Source organism: Micromesistius poutassou, assembly GCF_964030765.1.
Source record: "Micromesistius poutassou genome assembly, contig: SCAFFOLD_2750, whole genome shotgun sequence".
NCBI classification, from domain to species: Eukaryota; Metazoa; Chordata; class Actinopteri; order Gadiformes; family Gadidae; genus Micromesistius; species Micromesistius poutassou.
In genome coordinates this window covers 24,996-51,315 of record NW_028180579.1, presented here as the reverse complement: position 1 = coordinate 51,315, position 26,320 = coordinate 24,996, and the positions used below count along the sequence as shown (strand labels likewise).

At 47.7% G+C, this 26,320-nt stretch overlaps 1 protein-coding gene across 5 annotated transcripts; it reads left to right on the top strand.

Annotated features, from left to right (window-relative positions):
• Window positions 1-265: 265 nt before the first annotated feature.
• LOC311370677 (putative E3 ubiquitin-protein ligase RNF144A-A) lies at window positions 266-25,945 on the top strand. Of its 5 annotated transcripts, none has more exons than XM_084489013.1 (9): window positions 266-357; window positions 494-1,015; window positions 12,193-12,337; window positions 12,795-12,899; window positions 14,431-14,491; window positions 16,099-16,315; window positions 18,462-18,609; window positions 18,946-19,035; window positions 22,018-25,945. In XM_084489013.1, exons 3-9 carry the CDS (start codon window positions 12,203-12,205, stop codon window positions 22,147-22,149), a joined length of 888 nt encoding a protein of 295 aa, XP_084345139.1. In that variant the 5' UTR covers window positions 266-357; window positions 494-1,015; window positions 12,193-12,202; the 3' UTR covers window positions 22,150-25,945. The 5 variants fall into 5 exon arrangements, 4 of the variants coding, with proteins under 4 accessions (XP_084345139.1, XP_084345141.1, XP_084345140.1 ...); XR_014640871.1 differs by having other exon boundaries at window positions 285-1,015; window positions 22,018-22,415; window positions 22,898-25,945; XM_084489015.1 differs by having other exon boundaries at window positions 285-1,015; window positions 22,018-22,123; window positions 22,259-25,945.
• Window positions 25,946-26,320: the final 375 nt, after the last annotated feature.

Sequence of the window (26,320 nt, the reverse complement as noted above, 5' to 3'; positions counted from 1 at the left end):
TTCAATACACAATTTCTTAAGCACAGCAGTGTTTTTTTGCTCCACCTTTTCTTTTTTTTCAAACTGCAGCAGCTTGACCACGGAGCGAATGAATATCTCACGGTAACGGACGTTGCGATCAGCTGATTTGGCGCAGTTCTCCAGTGTGTGTGCGGTGCACAGCGTAAAGATAAAGAAAACATGTTTATATGAGCCTAATAGCGCCATCTGACCAGCGGGGGTCGCTGCTGCTCCTGAAACGCGGGGCTGGTGGCGTCAGTCGCTCCAGAACAACACGAGGGACGGAGCCGCGCTCTCCACTAATGGCGTCGCTGCAGCGGAGCAGCTGATCGCGACAGGACGGAGAGACGCCCAGAGGTAAACACGCCGCCCACCGGCTCTTTCCCTACAACATGATCGCGTTTGGCGTCGCGCGGTGTCCGTGCAGCAGGCGGACGGCTGGACGTCGTGCGCTCTGCGAGAACCGCGCCTGACGAGGGCTCTTTGTACACAGCTCTCCTGACAGGTCGACCCACACAGACATCAGCGGCGGATGTTCTCCTCAGTTTCTTCGGTACAACCTGCCTGCTGCTGATCGCCTAACAGCTGTCGGTCAGAACGAAACTAACGCGTCTACAGTCGGGCTGCAGCGGGTCTCCTGGTGGCGCTTCGACGACGTCTGGGGACGTGTACTAAACATGAAGCGGTCTGAGAAGGTGTTGTGCTCCTCTAACTAGTGGGCCAGCTCTTCGGTAATCCGGTCCAGGAGATCGCCTCGGCCTAGGCGGAGGTCGCGGTTCATCTCTCCGGAGGTTCATCTCTCCGGAGGTTCATCTTCCCGGAGGTCGTGGTTCTTCTCCCCGGAGGTTCCGGTTCGTCTCCTCGGAGGTTCCTCTCCCTGGAGGTTCATCTCGCCGGAGGTCGTGGTTCTTCTCCCCGGAGGTTCCGGTTCGGCTCCCCGGAGGATCGTCTCCCTGGAGGTCGCGGTTCATCTCCCGGAGGTCCCCCCCCTTAGGACGGAGTTGTCTCCGAGCAGGTACTGTTGTGGACCGTGGTGTCTGTCATGTTGTCCACACAGCAGGAGATGACAACCCGTCGTCGGGTCCGTTTCTTAGAACGAGTCTGATAAACAACATCTATTTCATTCTTGGGTTTTTCTTTTGTTTATAAGACCCAGTCCTGTCTTACACATGCGATACGAAGTGAACATATAGGGCAGTCCATGTCTGGACGCATATAGCCTACTCAGAACCATAACACTTACAGCATTATTTGGTATTATTAGTATCTTCTTCATTTAGCAGTATGTCAATGCTGCAGAGCGTTTCAAAGCCGATATCTTTAGAGTATAAACATGAACCAAGCGTACTGGGAACGGAGGCTCCTCAGAGGAGAAGGTCACGCAGTGCCTCTCCACAGGTCTCCCCCCTGCCCTGGGTCACCGTCAGGTCTCCCCCCTACAGTCAGAGTCAGGTCTCCCCCTTACAGTCAGGTCTCCGCCCTGGGCCACGGGCAGACTGGGGTGCAGACAAACTATTCCTCAGCTGTCTGTGTCGGCCCAGTACACACACACACACACACACACACACACACACACACACACACACACACACACACACACACACACACACACACACACCTTTCCAATGACTGCCCTATTTAAAAACGGCAATGTGTAATATTATTTATATTGCCTTTTAGGACATATTTGACAAATGGTTTTCATGTTAAGTCATAGAACGCCAGGCCATATGAAGTCATCAGGATTACATAAGGCTGAGAGCTATGGATGCAGATACTAGGTGTGTGTGAGTACTGAGTGAATATAATAGTGCTGCATGTGAAGCACGGTCGATGGCATATGAGCAGAAAGAGTGTTACTATGAGGTACAATATAGTTACTACTACTACTTGTGAGTTCACCTGCAGCAGTCAATGTCTTCAAGCTACATCTATCCTCAGAAATATGCCCCGTAAAAGACAGCTTGTCAGAGATTTGAGAAGTGAATGCTGTCTGTCAGAGCCTGACGCCTTCTGCCGCAGGCCCTCAGGAGAGCGGCCATGTTGGACTCATCTCAGTCACACATCAGCGGTGATATGGAGGAAACTGGATGGCAGTCAGGGTCCGTGTTTGTTTCACTATTCTACTACTACTCAGATTCATTGCATCTGAGGGAAAAACGTTTCCAGTCCACACTTTCCCCATTGGGCTAAGCGGTACATACTAACAAAACATTGGTTCAAAGCCCTGAGCGGGTTCACCCCCGCCCAGACCCGGGGACAGGGTCTGGTCCCAAGGCTCCTCTTTGGAGGGTCTTGTCTCAACGGCCTGGTCTCAGGGTTTGGTCCCAGGGCAGCAGACTCCTCTCTTATGGTCTTGTCTCAGCGGTCTGGTCTCAGATGTCCGGTCTCAGGGTCTGGTCTCACGGCAGCAGACTCCTGTCTGGAGGGTCTGGTCTCAGGGTCTGGTCTCAGGACAGCAGACTCCTCTCTGCAGGGCTCCTGCCCTTCAGGGGAGTAAATAACTGGTCTGTCATGGCCACCGTTACTCCACTACAGAATGATGAAGGTGCAAGGTGAACCAGCAGAGCGCTGGCACTCTGACCCCAGCAGAGCGCGACCCTGTCCCTTGGGGAGAGGCTCCCAGACACTGGTTGTTATTCCTCCTATCAGGAGGAGACGGTGTGTGGTCTCCATGGTTACCATGCCCGGACCTCGCTGTGCGTGTTGTAGATGTCTATCCCGGTGAGGAACATTGGCCAAGCGTGAACGTGCTAAACCACACGGTACACAACCCACAGGAACCCTGAAGTACTACTGATCTGTCAACCCTGCCATTGGAATTCAACCCACACTTGATCTGCGGGGTGATTGTAGGATATTTGTACTATCAGTGTTGAAATCTAAGGTCTATCACCCCCCCTGTCACTGTGTGAAGGTCCCCCACCATCTGCTGCGATGTGAGGATGGATACAGTGGGGGTCACTACTGTTGTTGAGGGTAGACTGACCGTTTCCCACTGAGTCTACTTCCAGAGCCACATTACTGTAATAGATAGAGCAGATAGAAGTAACAAGTAGTGTTGTGGTTTCTGATTATATTCCACTTGTTCTATCTTCCTCATCACCTTCTCATCCTTCCAGTTTTAAAGCTTATAAATCTACAGGTAATCACTATGGCCGTTTCTCAATACCAAGTACGCGGACTACGTTCTCGCGGACTTGGAAGTACGTACTTGGCAAGTCCGGACTTTCAAGTACAGACTTCCGAGAACGCGAGTACGCACCTGCAATTGGAACAGCAGCGGACTCGATGATGCATTCTGGGATATTTAACGGTCCCAAGTCCACACGAGTCACCTCCGATGCATCCTCGGTAGAATGGCCTCATCGAGAACGCATCGAGAACACTTCCGGGTTTTACGACAGTACTCGCGTTCTCGCGTACTTGGAATTGGAACAGTGCTTGGGCTACCACTGATGACGTTTATCGAGAACGCAAGTACACGAGAACACACGAGAACGCGAATTGAGAAACGGCCAATCTCTTGGGAGCCACAAGCTGATGTGTTCAGGCGACCTCATGTCTGTCAATCACATGTTACCTTGTTTTCCTTGGCAGCTCTCCAGTTTCAGACCGACTCCAAACCTGCTAATTCTCTGTTGCCCATAATCCGGTTGGATTGGTTCAAGAATCCCATGAGCTCCCAGCAGCACACCTTTAAAGTATCTGGTTACATCCTGCTGTTTCTAAAGATCCCACACCCATTCTGAAGTGTTTTCCTGTTAATATCAAACCTCTTCCACAATCAGTGTGTTATTGGCTGGCATTCAGCGGTCACAATCATCAAGTTGTCAAGGACAACACCACACATCAAATGTTGTGCGTATTGTAGCCTGGTAACGGTGGCTTCTCTCTTTCACAGCAGAAACACTCATTAAATGGGAGTTGTGTGTGTGTGTGTGTGTGTGTGTGTGTGTGTGTGTGTGTGTGTGTGTGTGTGTGTGTGTGTGTGTGTGTGTGTGTGTGTGTGTGTGTGTGTGTGTGTGTGTGTGTGTGTGTGTGTGTGTGTGTGTGTGTGTGAGAGAGATGGCTCGCGGCCAGAGGAACCCTTAGGAAGGGAGTTTCAGAGAGACGGGATCATCCTGCTACAGCATTATGTCATGCTGCCCTGGCATGCTTCTTAATCTGAATCAATCACCAGTCTGTCTGTCTGTCTGTGAGGTAGGTGTAGGTCTGCTGCTAACGAGGGCTAGCAAGTTAGCTCTGTTATCTAATGATCACGCTGCCAACTTCCTGCTAGAGGGGAAGTGACTCTAGGGTTGGTGAGGGTTTTTGTGCCAGTGCATTTTGCCTAGTGTGTTATCTGGGTGGTGTAATTACTGTTGATATTTCCTCTGAGTTGCACATGGTTGGACCAGCAATAACGTTCTCTGCTTTACGTGACACACTTGGCAGAGTTGTGTACACTGTGACGATAACAAGAGGCTGAAAACGGCTCCGCAATTAATTTCTCTGACAATAGAAATGATAAATGAACCCACTGGATGCAAACAGCTGGAGGAAAATTAGGAAAATGCTGCGATGCTGTATATTTGAAAACTCTGTGGTTCTATTTGGGGATGAATACTGACTAATGAGAAACTCTTCACTTGTTTATCTCTGTCAGAAAACAACCAAGTTGTTGAATTGAATTGTTAGGGCTGAGATGTTTAACAAAAGATCTGCTTATCAAACGACAATAGAGTTATTATAAATGTGCTAAATTGATGCTGAATAATAAACTGTTGCTTGCAACAGGGGGATTGTTTTATTTTTTAATTTGAATTGTATATTTCAGACTTGGAGATTTGTCTGCATGCTAGCTAAAGGTGTTGTCATTCGTGTCTCTAACTTGGCTTTAGCTAGTAGCTCAGAGGGAATTTAGCACTTTTAGAGTTTTCCCTGTGTCTTTCACTTCAAATTGCTTTTTCAAACCCGACAACAGGACGTTGGCGTGTTTCCTTAGTTTTTGGACTTCCTGCTTCCCATTGCCCTAACTCAAAGCCGGTTAAAAAAGTTGTGTGAATATTCTTTCATGTGGGTCCATATTCTTGTACCTTTTCAGTGTGTCCTCCTGGGTTGGCCTCTGAATGTGAACTGAGAGAGAATGCTTGTGTCAGCCGGGACCAGGCTAAGGGGGTGGGGGAGGTTATGGCCACAGTAGTAATGGGAGGTTTTTCTAGAGATGATGGATTTATGCATTTAACTTATGAGCAGTAACTTGTCCAGAGCAGCTTATTAACATTTACAAATGTTATGGTTCGATGATCCCAAAACAAATGGGTGTAACAGGTATCATGATATGTCAATATGACATTTTCATGGCATTTCATTTTGCTGCATATTTTCACTGAATAGATAAGCGTTTTCTGTGTATCGGACAAGCAGGTGGGAATGTGGCCTGCTAAGTGATGACATTTTCATCCAGACAGCAGTGCTTTGTCCAAGCTGCCCAGTTTGAATCTTTCAGCACATTTTCAGGAATAACTCGGGAGACATGGTCCACGAGGAGCTGACAAACTGAGTACACCTAATGTGTCCCCTGTTCATTTAAAACAGAAAACAGTCTGTTTCCTCCTTCTCTTGAGCTCATCCATTCCTGAAATGGCTGGTGGAAAACATCTGCAGACAAACACCATCACCATCACCAACTCTGAGTGTCACTACCTCTGAGTGTCATTAGCTCTGAATGTTGTTTACTCTGAATGGGTCCCCCTGTTGTCCGTCTCCCTGGATGGATGGTGGTAAACTCCTCATTTCAGTGAGGGAGCACATCGCTGTTCATGAGCACCTCTTTATCTTTGCAGCATTTTGTCTGTAGGATTTATCGGTCTTAAAGTTCACCTTATCTTTCCGGACTGGCATCATGAATGAAAGATAAGGAAAGGCCCCCATCATACAAACATAGATCATATCCTTGTCGTTTGGACACATTCTGTAGAAAAAGGTTTGCTTTGGTTTTATCTTACCATCTTTATCTAAATAAATCCAAACATTTACAGCTGTTATGAATAATGTGTCTTATGAAAGTAAAAATCATCCTATTTAATTTGTAGAAACATTGGCAACGCTTGCTTATTTATTTTCTGAGACGTAACACAAGGCCTTTGAAATGCCAGGTAAATGCAACTGGTGAAGGAATATCCAATCTCTGGCGGAGAAGACCTCTCGCCCAGCCTTTGTGCGTCTGCCAATAGGAATAGACCCATTGAGGCATGCTTGTCGTCTCCACTTAGCTTTAAGACCCTGATGTCAGCCAAAAGCTTTCGGGGGGATGAGACGGTTCCCTTTTTAAAACTGCTTACCGCATTGTTTCAGGTACTCTGCCAATTGGAGAGACGTAATTTAATTTCTACTGCACTACAAAATGAGGAAGTATTTTTTTTGCTGTCTAAGGATGCCGCTAATTGTTGCTGATGAGAAAATGGTTGTACAGTACTTAGGTGTGTGGTTGGGTGGGTGGGTGCGTTACTGTATGCCATCCTCTCTGAATGCTGTTGGTGTTGGCAGTGTAAACAATGATGCTGGTGGCTGAACGGGGTCTTTGTGTCGGGGGGGGGGGGGGGGGGTAAGGGGGTCTTGAGTTTGTTCTGCTCTGTAGATGTAGCTCTACTGAGCCTTTGTTAGCCTGGTGGGGGGAGATGCCCTCATGCCCTCTGATCCAAACAGCAGAGACATTGTCTTGTCTCTGACCCCTCCAGGTGTTGTGGAGTCACTTAACACGTTGCAGCTGTGCCTTACTAGTGAGCTAAGCTAACAATGTTGACCATCATTGTCAACTCTTCACGATAAGTTACGGTGTTCCCCCTCTCTTTCTCTTGTATTATATTCACCTTTATCTTAAATTATTTAGGCCAGATATTGTCTACTGCGCAGAGAGAGATTATAGCGTGTAGCTGTAGCTGGAGAAGAGATGTATGCTGATCATGTCATCGTAAGGTGGATCTGCTGTCCTTGTTCCCCGGGGATGACCACTGTCACCGTCTGTCTGCCCCAGAGTATTTAAGGCGCCCAGATCAGACACACACGCACACATGCGAGTACACACTTCCAAAATACATTTGTGATTGCGTAACTGTGGGGTATGTAGAAAGCGGGCACTTTGACGTCTCTTAAGCTCCACTTGCCGCCCTGAAACCAAAGAGCAGCCAGTTCTCTGTTCACCACTACTCTCTCTGGCATGGCCCCTTCCTGGCCTGTGATTTGTTGATCCTGAAATGAATGAGGGGAGGGCAGGGTTACAGAACGGTTGGTCGTGTTGGTATTGCAGAAAGTGACGAAGAGTGACGTCTCACTCTGAGAAGGTCTGATGTTTGAGTACCTGTTGACCCATGACCCATATTCAGCTGTTGTTTTAATCTTGTTGTTTTAAAGGAGATATGTGTTGTAATGTTAGACAGACTAACGTGGTGTGTCTTGACTTAGTCTGTCTAATATTAGCTCAGAGGAACATGTTTATAAAACTGTTTACAGGCTAACGGTGGAATCCACTTTTCTTTCCTGAAGAAATCCATTCTGTTTATTTTTCGAAAATATATATTTTTAGAATCAACAATGTGGTAGTTCTGTAAAATCCAAAATCAGCATGAAGGTACCGTAACCAAGCTTAAAGTAAATGTTAAAGTCTCGCAGGAGAAATGCTGTGGCACCACATTTCCTCCCATAATGACTAATCATTTAACAATAAATTACTAAACAATTAACAATAAACCATTACTACCAACAGAATAACTAACATTCCAATACTATATGCGTTCAAAATGGAGGCGGCCATTGGGATTTGACATCAACTTTATAGTTACATTTACGGCATTTAGCAGAAGCGTTTATCCAAAGTGACTTACAATAAGAACCTTTGTCTGAAGAAAGAGAAATACAATATATCTCTGTTGGTACAGTAAGGATGTTCAAAGAAACAAGTGCCAAGCACTTACAATCGTTAAACCGTTAAACCATTCCCTGTATCCTACAAAGACAGCTAGGATTACGATGCTATTACAGTACTATTTTTAAGTGCAAGGAAGCACCACATACAAAACAACATACAAAGTGCATAACTTCACGTTCCCTCTACACATATTCCGACTAATATCACAATAACGGAAAGTGTGTGTGATATATACCTGTCTGTCACTCTATCTCGTTCTCTCTGTCTCCTGTCGGTAAACCCTGAGTAGGAATGACAGCTGATGAGGGCTAATGGCCGGGCTAATTGGCTTGCTTAAGCACAGCAGAGGGAGGGAGCTATCAAGCAAGCTAGTCAGAGGAAGGAGACGAGCGCTGTCAATCATTATCAACTCAGCACCGCTGCACTCAAAGGCCATGAGGAACGTAATGGAGTTTAGTTAATGACATCATAGTGATGCTTAGTTTAGAGCATTTTCATATCCATTCTAAAAAAAAGGGAATATGGCCTTGAGTCTCCCTCTCCTTCCCCATCTCCCTACATCTCTCTCCCTACATCTCTCTCCCTATATATCTCGCTTTTGCTCTCACTCTCTCTCTCCCTCTTCCCCTCTCCCCCTCTTCTAATTGGTTGTGCCCCCCCCCCTCCCAATCATGAGGCTGACCGCTCTCTCTGCTCGTGAGAAAATGGCCTCTATGTGGCAGTCGGCGGTCCCTGCGTGTGTCCCTCTGCACACGTGCAGCGAGTGGAAAGAGAGCGAAAGAACTGAATCATGTTATAATGTGATGCTGCTGTGCCAATTGTTAGCAGGCCTCGCTCACTCCAGCCATAGGAGATGCTATATAAATAGAAACTTACGCAACACTTTAATGTGTCCTTATATAATTACACGCACACACGCAGTGAAAAGCTGCCAGGCCAGGTGAAAACAAGGCAGTTTTTCCTCTATATTCATTCAGCAGCGGCACACCGCCGCTGCTAGATTGTCAGCGCCACTGGAAAAAAAAAAATTTGAAAAGAAATATATATATATTTTGATAAATATCAAAGAAATGGCTGAAAATGAACATAAAAAATGATAAATAAAAACTGCTAAGTTCAAGGCACATTTGCACAATGATCTGGTCTCAGCAGATACCTTGACTCTGTTGGTTGTTATGTCATATTTGGAAGCTCAATCTGTAAATTTTTCCCCAAAAAATCTAAGTAGCCATTAAAGTAGTAACCATTTAAAAGTAAGTTTTTAAAGTAACCATTTAAAGGGTTATTTTTCAAAATTTTCTTCCGGGGGGCATGCCCCCGGACCCCCCTAGCGTTGCTACGTTACCAACTTACAGCATCACTGCTACAAAAAAATTGTGCATGCACCGCCCAGGTACGACAAAACCCTTTCCCCCCGCTGCTGAAAAAGATCCTAGAGGAAACACTGCAAGGGTTGGCCCTACTGCTCTCTTCATTGTGTCTCTCTCTGTCTCCCTCTCTTTCACTGACCTGCTCGAAGGGGCTTGTTGATGCACCAATACTTCCGGGGGCGGAGACAGAGAGACTTTCAGTAGCTGATGCTGCTGTAGCCTGGCCCTGCATGGATCTCCACAGAGATCTCTCTGCACCAGAAAGAGACGTTCAGTAGCTGAGGATGGCTGTGATTGAGGCCTGGTCTCTCCAGAGCCACAGAGACCTTCTGCAGTTGAGGATGTGTGCAGGCGGTCTGAGGGAATTCAGGTGTGAGTTCACTTTTTATAGTCCTCCCGAAAAGGCTGTGGCAGACCTTTGCTATCTGCAAATGAGTTTTGTTGATTGAAAGCTGCCCTGAGGGCAGGATGGGTTCTAATCATGGGAGCACCGTAGTGTGGTGGAGTGCAGGAGGGAGACTCATTTGAAAGTGCTCATGTGTGAAGAATTCATCTTCCACAATACATAGCTAACTGACCAGCTCATGACATTGAATGGTGGTCATGGGAAGTGTGCTAGCTGACTGCTAGTTTTGCGGAGCAAGAGACTCCGAACCAAATTAGTAACTGTGAAGGTCTGTTTACAATACAGTTATGCCTGTGCTTAACCAACCTCAGTCATGGCTCCAGGCTGGATACCAGGAGACATTGTACTGCTTGTACATTTAGGATATTTGGCGTGAAGATACGTCTGGGTTGCGTGTCGGGGCGTGACAGCCTGGAGGTTATGAAAGTTTGCGTGGCCTGATCTGTCCCATCATGTTGTAGGGTGAGCCACTTTAGGGTGTGTGTGTGTGTGTGTGTGTGTGTGTGTGTGTGTGTGTGTGTGTGTGTGTGTGTGTGTGTGTGTGTGTGTGTGTGTGTGTGTGTGTGTGTGTGTGTGTGTGTGTGTGTGTGTGTGTGAGAGACAGATGGTTGCCTCCTGATTTACTGTGGAGACCGACTTTATTGATTTGAATTCCTTGGCCTGACCTGTAGCATTTCAAAGAGCTATATTTGAAATGAGCAGAGAAAGAAAGTGGACTGCATGCAAGTCTCTCACTCTGTTCATGTGTGTGCATCATCTTTGTGTGCACACGTCTTCATTTGAAAGCGGGAGGGCACTGTTACACTGTTACCATTTTTCTCGCTCTCAATGTTTTATTATGTTCTCTGGTCGTTTTCCATATCGCTATTCATCCACACAGACACTCACACATAAAAACACACGCACACGCATACTCGTACTCCTCTCATCTCCCCCGCTCTCCTCTGAAAACGATGGGATGATTTTTTCCAGGACAACAGCGTCACTGTTCGGTCAACGTCTGGTCTATAAACTGAAGTAGTCCAGGCCTTCTAGCCATTTGGGATCAGGCCGCATCAGAGCTGATATTATGTCAGATATTTCTAGGGCCGCTTCTCCATTCAGTTTGATCACAGCCTCACCTTTTAGTGCCCCCCTACTGGGATGTAATGAGGTCATTGTGCTGGATGGGGTGACAGCTTCCTCCTGGAGCCCCACACAATAATAACAATAACTCTGCTGGAAACTGCACACGCACACAGTCCTCTTATTAAACATTATTTTTTAAACACATCTCCATTATGTCTCTGTATGTCTCTCTTTGGATCCCCCGCCCCCTCCCCTCCCCCCAGGTCTCAGGGGGGCTTGTGTTGTTTACTCACAGTCCAGAGACCTCTCACAAGGATGCACACTCCCACTCGCCCCACACCACACTCCCACTCACCCCACACCACACTCCCACTCGCCCCACACCACACTCCCACTCGCCCCACACCACACTCCCACTCACCCCACACCACACTCCCACTCACCCCACACCACACTCCCACTAACCCCTCACACTCCCACTTACCCCACACCACACTCTCACTAACCCCACACACTGCCACTCACCTCACACACTCCCACTAACCCCCAGAACCACACTCTCACTAACCCCACACACTCCCACTAACCCCACACACCCTATGTGTGTCCGATCAGTATGAAGTATCGCTTGTAAAAGCAACAAGAGTGAGCTAAAGACAGGGAGGCGGAGGGATACTCCTCCACTTCCTCCATTCTCCAGCCTTGCATCTCTCCCTCTTCTCTGCTCTCCCCTCCCCCTTCTTCCTCGCCTCCCCCGTGGTTGCCTAGCAGTGTGTGTGTGTGTGTTTGTGTAGGGCAACTTCCTGTAAACAGAGTGGGTGCTCTCTGCCTGAGAGAGCGGGAGAGAGACTCAAAATAGCAGTCTCCTACGAGAGAGATGACGTGCAGGAGTGGATTGTTTCATGGCTGGAGTGTAACCTCACAGGGGCATGTGACAGCTGAGCATCTAGAGGAGGCCTCCTCAATTATGAATCAGGAGGGTTCAGCTGAGGAGGCCTCCTTTATTATGAATCAGGAGCAGAAGATTTCAGCTGGGGAGGGCCATGGAGACGGAGAGACGATGACGTCACTGTGTATCGAGTTGTCCGTGTTTGGGCGTCCGTTCTCCTCTCCTCTCGCCCTCCTCTCTCTCGTTCTGGAGGCTGACGTCGTATCACATGACTAGATGCTCATGCTTCCACATCTATCGTTTAAGAAGACAAATGCAAGTCGTAGCCATACATTTACTTATGCATTAAGTATGGCCTGCCAGTTCTGTTAATCACATATAAGATGGTGAATTAAATATCAAGTCCACACGCCAGCGTGTGACTGTGTGTGAGGCTGCTGGAATCTTCCACCAGAGGCAGCTATTAGCAGTTCACACCAAGTAATCGTCTTCCATTTCTTCCTCTCTCTCGCTCTATCTCTATCTCTATCTCTGTCTCTCCTCCTCCCAGCGGTGCTAAGATGACGACAGCCCGGTACAGGCCCAGCTGGGAGCTGGCCCTGGACCCCCTGGTCTCCTGTAAGCTGTGCCTGGGAGAGTTTCCCCTGGAGTCCATGACCACCATCACACAGTGCCAATGTGTCTTCTGCACTCTGGTGAGCACACTCTTTAGGACGGGACAGACGGAGGGTCCTGGGCAGTGTGGGTCATGTAGTTCATATCCAGGGATGTCTGTAGTATTGCTGAGCAATGAGTCCTAGCCAGAACGTGAACAGTGAGTGAAGGTGAAGTGCTCTTGCCGTGAGACCATTAATACAACCACATATTTCAATCCACAAATATTGACTTATCTTCAAAGGTGTCGCCGGAGGCACCGAGTTTTAGATACTGTAATATGCAGCAGTGACAGACTCCATATTAGAATCAATATGAAAATGAAGTACCTCTTTTTATTGAGCAGCAGACCATTAATATTGATATTGTGTGTGTGTGTGTGTGTGTGTGTGTGTGTGTGTGTGTGTGTGTGTGTGTGTGTGTGTGTGTGTGTGTGTGTGTGTGTGTGTGTGTGTGTGTGTGTGTGTGTGTGTGTGTGTGTGTGTGTCAACCCTCTAGTGCCTGAAGCAGTACGTTGAACTTCTCATTAAAGAGGGCCTTGAAACCACCATAAGCTGCCCAGACTCTGCCTGTCCCAAAAGAGGCCAATTACAGGAAACGGAGGTAGGAAGAAAAGTCTCCTTACTTTATTAGGTTGGAGTGACATTAGCCGTGTATGTACCATTTTAGCTCCAAATTAATTTGAATATCTTCTTGACTCCTTAACACTTATCTTCTTAACACTTGACACCTAATCCCCTGCTGCCCAGTCCTGCACATAACACTTTCATACTTAACACGACCCCAAGGTCACCAGGGAAGGATTCTCACCTATGTGAGCCTTCCACTGAATCCTGGAGGAAACCCTCTAGGTTTTAGTAATCTCTTCAGGCGCTCTGAAAACCTTTTGGCGCTGGTTCACACAGGATGGTCTAACACTCTTAATCTGAGGCCTGCTCTGTGGGTCTCCTGAAGCCTGCTCTATGGGTCCGTCTTCTGAAGCCTGCTCTATGGGTCTGTCTTCTGAAGCCTGCTCTATGGGTCTGTCTTCTGAAGCCTGCTCTATGGGTCTGTCTTCTGAAGCCTGCTCTATGGGTCTGTCTTCTGAAGCCTACTCTGAAGCCTGCTCTGTTGGTCAGTCTTCTGAAGCTTTGCTCTGAGGGTCAGTCTCCTGAAGCCTCCTCTGTGGGTCAGTCTTCTGAAACCTGCTCTGAAGCCTGCTCTTAGGGTCAGCCTCCTGAAGCCTGTTCTGTGGGTCAGTCTTCTAAGCCTGCTTGGCTTCCTCCCACTTACTCGGTGGGTCTTCTGTGGGGAGAGAGCAGCCTGCTCTTCTCTCTGTGTAGTTTGGCGGACCGGTCTGGCTTGGTGGATCTGAAGGACTCAGTAGGACCGCCGGACTAGGCCTCAGTCTTGGGCCCCTTTCAGGGGACAGAATCTTCTTTCGTTGTGACATGATACGTGTGTATGTTCTGCATCATGGGGGTCAGGCGGACATCACCGCTGACCTTCCTCTGTCGGCGTCGGACGGTTTCGGAGCAGCCGCTCATGTTTTTTTGAGGCGGTTTCTTTACATAGAATTTACACAAAAGTCAATGCTGCGGTGCGATATAATCAACCCATATCCACTGTTACAATGTCTATCAATCAATAAACACCATCATTGGATCATCTTACAGATATTTGGTCAAGGTTTCTTCGCCTCTTGAACTAATTCAATATCTGAGCACCAATGCAGAGACACTAGTTTGCTCTTTCTTCTTGGCATGTGACACGGTTTCAGGGTAATCAATAAGTTAAGGTACTGACAGGACCATGAGAGAGGTGAGGTCAGAATAAACAACCGTAACGAGAGAAGAAGCAAAAGGGTATATAAGTATATCTTATATATCATATATCTTATCTTTAAAAACGTTTGGACTTGCTAGTCACACAGACATAAAAGAGCCCGATAGCTTTTGACTTCCTATCCCTTGGCCTCACTAGACTTTAATGATGACCCACATCAATGCGCCAGTTTAGCGTCATGTCATGATTCAATGAGTCATGATTCAACATTTAAATTTCAAGACCAACATTTTAAATTGGCCTTGTTTTGCTGTTGGATTGTCACACTCTCTCTCTCTCTCTCTCTCACTCTCTCTATCTCTATCTCTAGATTGAGTGCATGGTGGCCACAGAGATGATGCAGAGGTACAAGAAGCTGCAGTTTGAACGAGGTGAGTAACACGGGAGTCGGCCAATCAGTGCTAAGCTCATTTCTGCTCAGCGCTTGTTTTGGTCACACTCTGCGAGGACCAGGTACTGGAATGACTGACTTGCTCCACATCTGTTCATGGTGGATGTACGCTTTATTCACAAACTCATTCACTCACTCATTCACGCCAGACAGGGCATCTGGAAATCCCAAGAATATCGGTTTGAATTCCATTTTGAAATGGTTATGTTGTTATGTTGATTTTAGACAAAGCCCCTATGGGGTTAGACCCGGGGACCTCCATATTGTTCACCTCATCAGAGTGCTGGTGTGTGTGTGTGTGTGTGTGTGTGTGTTGCATATCAGGGAGCCTGTATAGGGGAGGCAGTCTACTGATTGGTATTCAGGGCTTTCTGGCTGTCTGGGTACCATAGCATCCTCACCCAACCCCTCGTCCTCAACCCGATCAAATATACATGCTGGGAGACTGCTATGAGGAGGGGCTGATGGGATGGCCTGGCTGTTGCCTTGCAAAGTGTCTGACTGCAGGATACATCCTGTTTCCATTATGTTGGAAGCCTTTCTCCTTTTATATGTCTGTACTGCTGTACATGCAGAAGTATAGGTCTGTATTGCTGTACATGGTGAGTACAGAAGTATAGGTCTGTACTGCTGTACATGTCGAGTACAGAAGTATAGGTCTGTACTCTGTACATGGTGGAGTACAAATGTGGGTATGTACTTGTGTACATGGTGGAGTACACAAGTATATGTCTGTACCTGGTGAGTACAGAAGTATTGGTCTGTACTGCTGTACATGGCGGAGTACACAAGTATAGTTCTGTACTTGTGTACTTGGTGGAGTAGGGTGCACTGTTAACAGAATACACGCTCAGCCTCGTGATGGGGGAAGCCTGCGTATTGCAGAGAGGGGGAGCTGGGGTGTGTGTGGGTGGGTGTGTGTGGGTGGGTGTGTGTGTGTGTGTGTGTGTGTGTGTGTGTGTGTGTGTGTGTGTGTGTGTGTGTGTGTGTGTGTGTGTGTGTGTGTGTGTGTGTGTGTGTGTGTGTGTGTGTGTGTGTGTGTGTGGGGGGGGGGGGGGGGGGGGGGGGGGGGGGTGTCGGCCAACGTCCTCAAAGCACTGGCAGAGGGGGAAAAGGCTGGGGGTTCCTGGGTTCCCCCCAATACTAGATACTAGGGGAGAGGTGGAGGGGATGTTGCAACTCTTTAAAGGCATATACCTACATATGCCTTTAAAGGCATATACACAGGGTTACACACACACACACACACACACACACACACACACACACACACACACACACACACGGTACAGAAAAGCATTTTAGAAGTTAAATCAGTGGGGCGTACTGAAGAACAGCAGCGTTAGGGAGATATTTGGGTGCAGAAGTCATCATAGTTAAAATGAAGACAAGGTGGAAATGTGACAGAATGGGTGTAGTTTTGAAACCCTTAAATAAATACACCCAATAACCTCATTACAAAGACATTTAAGAAATACATCAAATGTATGACTAAGAAAAAGACACACACAAGAGATTGTGAATAGTGTCCAGAGTCCTTTCCCTGACGCGGTCTTTGTGGTTCTCCGCCCCCCCCCCCTTCCCCAGAGGTGCTGCTGGACCCATGCCGGACGTGGTGCCCCTCCTCCACCTGCCAGGCGGTGTGCCAGCTGACGGAGGCGGCCACGCCCCCCCTGCCCCAGCTGGTGCAGTGTGCCGTCTGCGCCCTGGAGTTCTGCTCCGCCTGCAAGGCGCCCTGGCACCCGGGCGTGGCCTGCCCGGAGAGCAGCCTACCCACCGCCGCCTTCCTGCCCGGGGAGAACAGGTGAGGCACAAGGTCCTGGCATAGAACCGGGAAACACTCTGCTCTCCACCGTTACACCCTTTCTACATTCTCCCTCTATGACGTCATCTATTTCAATAAAGCTCTCGCACTCTCTCTCTGCCTCTCTCGTAGATCTGTCTCTCTCTCTCTCTCTCTCTCTCGTAGAGCTATATCTCTCTCTTTTCAAGATCTATGTCTTTCTCTCTCGTAGATCTATGTCTCTCTCTCTCCCCCTCTCTCTCTTAGATCTATGTCTCTCTCTCCCTCTCTCTCTCCCCCTCTCTCTCTTAGATCTATGTCTCTCTCTCCCTCTCTCTCTCATAGATCTCTCTCGCTCTCTCTCTCTCTCTCTCTCGTAGATCTATGTCTGGCACTCCCTCGCTCTTAACTGTTATTGATCCTTCACACATCGTTCATATATTTATATTTGAGATGGGCTGTCTGACCCCATGAACCGCAGAATAGTATGAACAGGTTAGCCTGAGAATGCCCTGGGGGGAAGATACCCTGGGAGGAGGGTACCCTGGGGCATACCCTAGGAGGTAGATACCCTGGAGGTAGGGTCTCTGCAGAGCCTGAGGTCCTCGGTGGTTATGTTCAGACACTCTTTGCTTGTGCAGGATTACAACAACAACACCAGGTCCCCCATTAGTGAGATCCCATTAGTGCGCTCAGGTTCCAGTACGTTGTGCCGGAAGTACATAGAGGGAGAGACGTACACATCAGTACAGAGGGGGGCTCAGGGCTCAAGGAGCTGTCCTCCTCCACCTGGTCCTGAGTGAGGAGGAAGAGGAGGTGCAGGAGGATCCAGGGGCTTCAGGATGTACTACAGTGGGGCGGTTTGGGCAGACAGAGAGAGACCGACAGAGAGACCCGACAGAGAGAGAGGCCAACCCACAGACCTGGTTCATCCGACCCCCATAGCATCCTGGTGCAGGTTCCCTGCACCTTATTCGCTCCGCGCTGCTCCTCGGCGGCCCGTCTGCAGCTCAAGAGAGCCTGCGGTGGGGCAGGTTAAAGGGAACAGCAGCCTATTAGTCCTGGAGGTTAAGCTACCGCTTGGGGTTTGAACTTGATCTACCTGCCGTGCCAGTTGTGGGGAAACCGATCCTAAGCGGTACTTAAAACGTTCCCCCACATCAGCATTTTCTAGAAGAGATTGGGCCGACTGTTGTTGCAGTGTTCCTTGGCTCGCCGGTTTTGATAGCCACCAAATGCTGTACTTGAAGTTCAAGGCGGTTCTCACTGACGCTGCGTGCTGCCGGCAGCACATACAGCCCATACGGCCCATACAGCATCGCCACAGAACCGCTGACCGAATTCGGTTGCAGGTTATCCTTTGTTGACTCCCTTTCCTCACCGACAACAGATCTTTGTACATTTCTCAGTAGTGAACTTCTGAAGAACGTCATGAATATTGAACGCACTCTGAGGCTTCCTGTCAAGGCGTGCCTCTTCAGCACCTAGAGGAGAGCCATTTAATTGGCGACTCTGGATCGCGTGTGCGCTTGATGTGTGAACATGATGCAACTTGTCCGTTGTCTGCAACAAAGTGGATGAGTAAGCAAAGCAAAACAAAAGGCAACACTGCTTAATTTGGTTTGATGCATCCTCTCCTCCCACTCATCCTCCCCCTCCTCCTCTCCTCCCGCTCCTCCTTCCCTCCTCCTCGTCCTCCTCCCCCACCCTTGAGCAATTTCAGGAAATTCTTTTCCTCTGCTCTGTGGCTGCCTGTCAGATTGAAGGGGCAGTGAGGTGGTGGTGGGTGGAAGACTGTCTGCACGAGCCCTTAATTCACCCTGAAACCATTCAATCGATACACAGAGAACAGGGCAAGGAAAGAGAGGGACTTAAAGCTTCTCTCTCTGAGAGATCACCGCCCTGTTCACCTCTCTGCTCCCCGTTCACCTCTCTGCTCCCCGTCAGCCCGTTTACCTAGAGCAGTCCCGACAACGGGACTCCTGAAGGTACAGGAGCAGAGAGGAACAGGAGAGGCTCAGCAGGAGTGGCATGGTGTGGATCATTCATCAGCGATGACGAGGGATCCTTTTATAGACGGGACGTGTTGAATCGTTGTTTCTCTGCCACAATGACACGCTGCAAAGTGACGGCTCTGTGTTCTGTGTTCTGTGGTTCCACCCTCCAGCTCCTTCTACAAGAACGAGGAGGATGACGCCCCCATCAAGCGCTGTCCCAAGTGCAAGGTGTACATCGAGAGGGACGAGGGCTGCGCTCAGATGATGTGCAAGAACTGCAAGCACGCCTTCTGCTGGTATTGCCTGGAGTCCCTGGACGTGAGTGGGGGGGGGGAGGGGGGTGTGTGTGTGTGTGTGTGCGTGCGCGTGTACAAGCGCTTGTGTGTGTGTGTGTGTGGCTTGTATCTGCAGTGACAGTGTGTGTGTGGGGTAATGGTTGGTGCAGGTTCCCTCGGACAATTCATATTGTAATAAGGAACTCGTGATAGAAAAGAACGTAGTTCCTTTTGTGAGTCCAAACAATTATCTTTGACATGTTTGGACTTGTGTGGGCCGTTTACCTGGCATGCACTGTGAGCGCTTGTCTGTAAAGTGTGTGTGCGTGTGTGTGTGTGTGTGTGGTGTTGTTGTGTGTGTTTGTGTTTTGTGCAACAGGACGACTTCCTCCTGATCCACTATGACAAAGGGCCGTGTCGAAACAAACTGGGACACTCCAGGGCCTCGGTTATCTGGCACAGAACTCAGGTGAGCACATGCACGCCTCCCTGCTCCTCTCCTCCTGGCCTCGCTCCTTCTGTCTCCTTCCGTCTCCTCCTGTCATCATTCGTCCCGTCTCCTCCTGCCCTCACACCTCCTGTCTTCTCCTGATCTCACTCCTCCTCCTGTCTCCTCTCACTTTGTCACACCCTCTGCACTGCAGCAGGAGATCAAGCACGTCTTATCTCTTCCCCATATCTCTCACTCCATCTATCTTTCTCTGTCCATCTCCGTCTCCCTCTCGCTCAAACTCTCTCTCTGTCTCTCGCTCTCTCTCACCGGCTCTCTCGCTCTCTCTCTCCCTCTCACTCCTCTCCCTCCCGCCTGCTCACGCACACACATGCAGTGACAGGTGCAGCGCTGCCATTATTTAGAAAAGGGAACGGAGGAGGAGGAGTGGGGGAGGAGAGGAGTAGGGGAGCACACCTCAATCACGGCGGCGCAGAGGAGGGCGTCTAGTGAAACGTGCGGTCGGCGAACCCCGCTGAATTGTAAATGACGGCTGTTCAATTACGCTCCCCGGCGTCTAAATAATAGAGTGTGCGACGCCGTATGGAACAATCTCCTTTCTCTTCTCCTGCGTTTATCCTCCGTCCTCTTAACAGTGATGCGGTGTGCCTCGGCCAGGTCGTGTGTGTGTGTTCGTGGTGTTAAGGGCTGCGCTAAGCGCGGGTGGTTTGCTGTGGACATTAGCATTCACGCCAGCATCTGCTGCCCAGCAGGGAGCCCTGAGTCATGGTGAACACGGACGGCGCTCGGCTCGTGGGTGCCAGCTACATCCTTTGCTTTTTTTTTTTTTGGACCTCGCTCTCTCGCTCTCTCGCTCTCTCTCTCGCTCTCTCGCCTCAAAAGCCCCCACCAAACTTCTCCCCCCACGCTTCCCTCCACCCCCTCGCCATCTCTAAAAAAAACACCATCTGACGCGCTCATAAATACATAAGAGCTGCCAGGACCGGGGGCTGGCGCTGATGGTGAAGCTCTCTCTGCTTCCTGTCTCTCTCTCTCTTTCTCTCTCTCTATCGCCGTCTATCTCCCGCCCTGGCTCTCTCTCTATATATATCTCTCCCTCTCTCTCACCATCTGTAGCTGCTCGGTTAAGGTGTGTGTGTGTTTCCGATTTAGAGGTGACATTTGGCAAATGTCACATGTTTTCTGCCACACCTGCCTCACCCCCCCCCCCCCCCCCCCCCCAATGACATAAAGTATCTAACCCTCATACTTTCCTCCTCATGACGTCACACCACTTTCGGTAACGCTGTGTAAAGACAGCGTCTGCAATGCATTTGCATTGTTAGATGCTCTTTGTCCTGGTAGCCGTTCTATGTGCTGCAGGAGCAGTTACATGGTGTGGTGAGCCACTGTTGCCACTGATCCACTGTCCATGTCCTGGACTCTGGCGCCCCCATGTGGCGAAGCACTCAAACTGCCATCACTAGTGAACATTATGCCTACGTTCCTTTCTACTAGTTATTGCCCGGAAATTGCAATTTCTGCCATTTTTTTTAATTTTAGAATGATGTAGACTTTCTGGAGTTTCTTTCAGTTGTTAGTTTTGAAGATCTAAACCGTCTCGTGAGCAGTATTATACAACTGAACCTACTACCCCGACAGCAGGAGAATCTTCACCATCAGGCAGTGACGGACTGGACGGTCTGGCATTCAGGCAGATGCCAGAAGGGCCGCGGCCGCTCGTGGGCCGTTTGGGCCGGCCAATCACGGAGCGGCATGCTTGTCAGGTTCGCGTGGCCCCACATTGTCACTCGGCCCACTATCAAGCATTAATAGTGTTAAACGGCTTCAAGTCAGCCATTTATCTCTAAAGCCCTAGTCATACCACATACTTGCAAACTGATCAGTATTTATACCAGATATGAGTCTCTACTACACAGTCATGGTTGCCCTCAATATTTACATCGGTCTACATTCTTTTGTAGCCTTATTCAGATGTTTAAAAAGTGCATTTTTGAAATTGAAATACAACAAATCTGCCTGTATTTTTTATTTTATTATTGGTTTACAAAAGTTATATGAAGCAATGACTTCTGGGAATTTCAAAACCGAATCAGACCGCGTCTGCGTGTTAGGGGGTTGTTGGAAGAGAGTCTGCTGAGGTTAAACTATGAATTGAGGAATTCAGCGACAGAAGGAGAGAAGGAGATTACTGTTGGCTGACAATGAAAGTCTCCTCTAAACGAGTACACAGAGACGTCAGAGCGTCGGAATTTGATGATGCCGCGGAGATAGAGGAAGATAGGCTACTACAGAAATAAACCTGGAATGTGCTACCTGCATCGTGTAATCTGTTGCAATTTCCTTCTCCAGCAGTTAAACCTCTTCACCTGTGCCTACAACAATATATGGTTGGCATATAAATTCCTACTAACACTGTCATGTAGCCTACTCAAGTGGCATGCGAACTGAGTTTTTCCACTCTTAAATTAATCAAGAATCGCCTAAGGACACGCTTGTCACAGGATAATTTGGAGGCCTTTATGCTGATGCCGACAGAGAAAGAGGTCCTAATGAACTTGGATGCTGATGACGTGATAGACAGGGTTGCGGAGAAGAGCTCGCACCTTCGCACCTTGTTAACTGCATGACGTTAATTAAGACACGTTTGTATTATGGAGTGGCTGCTCTGAAGATCTATTCTAGGCTTTTTTTTTTTTTTTTTTGGAGTTGTGCATTGATATATCCATGTTTTTGGTGCAGTCTTTATGCATATTATAGTTAGAGTTCATCACCAATGGGGCTACAAAAGTGCGTGTTATTTCCGTGCGTGTGAAGTTATATCTGTGTAGCGGGCACGTGCACGCACGCGCGTGCGTGCGCCCCCGTGTGGGCCGCTGGTGGGTGAAAATGCCAGGGCCGTTTTTTAATCCCAGTCCGTCACTGCCATCAGGCACATATCGACCTCACTCTCTCGTTCCATCCCTGGTTAGACTCTTCGCTCTCTCCTGCCCCCTGCAGGTGGTCGGGATCTTCGCGGGGTTCGGCCTGCTCCTGCTGGTCGCCTCCCCCTTCCTGCTCCTGGCCACGCCCATCATCCTCTGCTGCAAGTGCAAGTGCAGCAAAGGTGACGACGACCCCCTCCCCACCTAGGGAACACGCTGTGCCGTGACGCCGCACACCCCCCCCCCACCCTCCTCCACCCCGGAAGGGCCGCGCTTCAGTTTGTGTTTTACACCGCCTTTACGTTCTCTCCCTCCAGCTTTCAAGCGCTTCGTTTTTTAAAGGCGTGGCCTGTGGCGGCTGACCGCGCCGCTCCATTGGCTGCTTTGGAGGTCCATTGCTCTGCATGGTAGATGCATGGGAGGAGCCCACGATTCCCCGCGCCCGGCCTATGAGGACACCGCCAGGGGTCAGAGGTGAAGCGGTCCCGAACCGTGTCTGACTTGTTGCTCAAGGGGCAGGGCGGCTGGCGTGGGGATGAGCCGGCGTCGGACCGCGGGGGACCGGGGGGTGTGTGGGTGCTCTGAACACTGGAGCCTTCAGCGGGTTGGGTGCTGTGACTCGGTCCTGAGCTGCCCGGGGGGGGTCTGACGGGACGGGCCCACAACTTGTTTTATTCAGGAGTCCCTTTCTGATGGAACCTTTCAATGCTGTTTCTCTCGGTTTGTCGTTTGCAAAGAAAAGACGGTAAAAAAAAAAAGGGGGGGATAAGAAATGTTTTTTTCGCCCTCCTTGCCATATTTGTTTTCTGTCGCTTGACATGTTTTTTTTGTGGGTAGCATTGAGTGACGTCAGCTTTTTGATTTTTTTTTTGAGCTCTGTCTCTCTGTCTGTCTCTCTCTCTCTCTCTCTCTCTCTTTGTCTCTGTCTCTATTTTTCTCTCTCTCTCTCTGCACAGTTAAACATGTTGTTTTCTCCTCCACGTGTTGCGTGGTAGAGGAGCGGTGGTGACGTAGCGGTGGTGACGCAGCGGTGGTGACGCAGCGGTGGGGTCGTTGCTGTGCAGCATGTCTCGTATTGATGATGATGATGTCAGTGTTTCCTAACCTTCACCAGAGCCGTGCGTACGATGCCCTCTAACATTACGTGTTTTCACATACCCATATTGATATATATTATTATATATAGAAGAATATGTGACAAAGAAGCGGTTCCCACTCTCACTATTTCAGCAGAACCATGACATACCCCCCCCCCCCCCTTAACAGTCACCCAAATAAACATCACACATTATCTTTTTATTCATTTATTTATTTTTAACCCAGTTGGTAGATGAACCAAATGGAAAGAAATGGCCTTAAATTGAAAACCAATTCCATAGAAAGCCAAAAAGGGCATCATTCCGTCTGTCCGAGTAGGAGGCAGGGTGATGTCTGAGCGCCCAGGGAAAAGCACACGGAGACACCGCAGTCAACAAGCCCTTTATTTTGTACCAACACGATTCTATGATGTCAGTTGTATGCCACATTGTTAATAGCCATACTCTATAATCCAAATCTGTGATGGAAACAGCGAAACTTACGAAACTTAGCGAACTTATGAAACTTAGCGAAAAAAACGACAAAAAACACCAGTGTGAAGCAGGGTCTCTGTTACGCGTGTCCCCCCAGACGATACTGGTGGCCCACCCCCCTACAATACAAACAAACACAAAAACACGACGGTCCAACACTGCAAACTTGCATACGTTAGGGTGTGTGAGGTCGTATTCTGAGTGGTTGGGGTCTGGTGACCTCTGACCCCTTCCTGCAGGGAGCACAGACTTGCGTCTCCAGGATATTTGTAAAAACAAACCATTAAAAGAGAATGTTACATTTGGGGCACGCTATGACGGGCTGCCCCGCATCACTTTATCTATGCAAGTTTGTACAAGACCATTTGTAAAAGCCCATTTGTGGTGTTGTATCAAACGTTGCTATTGGAATTAAACGTTGTGTTGTGTACGATTTCACACACCTTTTTGAAAGGCGTACCATTTATTTATTTGTTTCAGGGATCATTTATGAACCATCCATATATCTGTTGCCATTACATGTTAATGTTCCTTCAACTGTTGCTGTGATTCAACATTGTTACAGTAATATTATAGTTAATATCATTGTTATCATTTCTTCTTGGGATAAGTGTTCAGAGTTTGATCAAGAATGTTTAATTTGCCCTTGAGATTTAAACTTTTGTCTAACACTTTCAGTAAATCTTTTGAGTAAAGGTGTTTCATGCTCTACTATATGCTGTACTATACGTCACAAAGCCCATCTGATCTGTCCTCTCCTTATCACTACATTTACGCATCACACACAGGTTCTGTTGGTTTTTCTTTGGGTTTGGAGTTCTGGTGAAACCTCCATGCATGTTTTCCTTCCGACCTATTTCTACGTCCAACGCCGTGAGGGGATGTGGTCTGGTGTCAACCAATAGGAGCATGCAATTTATCAACATCATCAACCCTTAAGCCTATTGGCTTAGCATTAAATGTGTCACATTCATGCAATGATGAGCCTTATACTTTCTCAGCTGTAGCCGTTTATACTCTTAAAGGTGGTTTGAATTAAGTTAAATCTGGTCTCAATAAATGTATTATTTTCCTCCTTTTAGTTCCATCCCTGACCTTTAGACTTATACTCTCTTATATCTCTCTCACTTAGACTCTCATTCCAGAAGTTGATGTCCGGTTGACAGTCGGGCTGAGCATATATCTGGGAGGGAGGGGGTTGCTTTCTGTCATCTATTCAAACCAGCATCAGGGGCTTGGGAACAGATGAAATGTTCAAATGTAACACGTTGTGTCGGTCCTGTATTGTATTCTGTTCATAGAGAGGGGGGGCCTCCTGGTGATGACATGCTCGATAAGCATGGGATGGCTTGAGTCTACTGTAAACAGCAGGAGACAACAGATAGTGGAACCAGGATATACACTTCATTAGATGAGTTGTGTTTCTGACTGCTTGAAATGGTGATACAAAATTGAATATTTGATCTGGGTAAGAAAAAAGGCACAAGATGCTATTACTTATTTTTAAACAGCCATCCCCTTTTTGGGTGGCAGGATGTGTGTTTTAATGACGTTTGGTGTCAGAATGGGTGAGTATGCAGAACAATATTAAGGGCCGGTCATCAATCAATATCAGGTCATGTCGTCATCACACCAAGGGCTACTGTTCATCCGGTCTGGGATTAGTATCAAGACGTTGATAGTTCTACATCATAATGTAGAGCGAAGTCATCTCTAGTTCCTGGTGATTTTCTCACCATTGGTAGCAGAAAATATAAAAAGGAGTTCTGTATTTGACATTTGTGTTAATATCAATTGATTCTTGGCCTGTCTATGCCTGGCTGACAAATGCACTGGAATTATAGCGACATGATCTTTGACCTGTGCTTACCCATGTTTACATTTTATTTATAACCTGCATGCTTTTTTTGTCCCTAACGAAGATGTGGAAATGTCATCGATATTGTAGCTTAAAACATCTTTGGAATTGTAGCACCTTCTTAAGAATATAAGTTCAGTTCAGTACATGGTCATCAATTATACACAATTACAACAAATAGTTGATTGAAAATGGTTTAAGTCATTCTCAGTAATTCTATCAAAAATAAAAATAAACTGATGGTGTAAAATAAGTTGTAGGCTATTGTGCCTCCCCTTAATACTCAACAATGAGATTCCTGCTCCACCCAAAATAGCTGTTGAACAAAATGAACCACAACCAAAATAAAGAATTAAATACATTTAGTTTTTTATTTGAAGTCAGTCTGAGGAATGCACAGGACTTTTATTTAGCCTTTGGCTGCATTGCCCTTGAGCAAGGTGCCTTCATCGCTGTGTGTCGCTGTTTTTGTACCTGTTTGTTTTCTGTGTACTTTAGGGTGAAAAATTAAAAGTCTCTGCTTGGTGAAAGGAAAGCTTCTGATTGTATCAATTTCAAGTGAAGAGAACAATGATCTCGACTGGTGTCTGTTTACTGGTTTGTTCTTTGTCCGTTTTTTAAGTCCAGGTATATAATTGGTCATGAAAAAATATATATTCGAGGATCCAAAAGAGAAATCCTCAAAAAGTTCTTAAGAATAGTAAAAAATAATGGTAAAAAGTTAATTATGGCCTATTTTGCAAAAGTGTAAACGTACTGTATGGTTGATCATCCCCTATATTTCAACTGTTCCACTTCCACTCTTAGACCAGCTATTAAAGATCGTGTTTATCTTACTCTTCTCATTGTTGGTCTGAACTCGACAAAAACATTTTAAATCAGTTTGTTATTCATTTGCTTTGTCTGGTTCGGTAGGTTTTATTCATCAGCTCCCTCTAGTGTTAAAATGA

Coding starts and splice junctions, on each gene's coding strand:
- LOC311370677 (XM_084489013.1), top strand. CDS start 12,203: ATGACGACAGCCCGGTACAGGCCCAGCTGGGAGCTGGCCCTGGACCCC. Junction 12,900..14,430: donor GCCAATTACAGGAAACGGAG/GTAGGAAGAAAA, acceptor CTCTATCTCTAG/ATTGAGTGCATGGTGGCCAC. Junction 14,492..16,098: donor GAAGCTGCAGTTTGAACGAG/GTGAGTAACACG, acceptor CCCCTTCCCCAG/AGGTGCTGCTGGACCCATGC.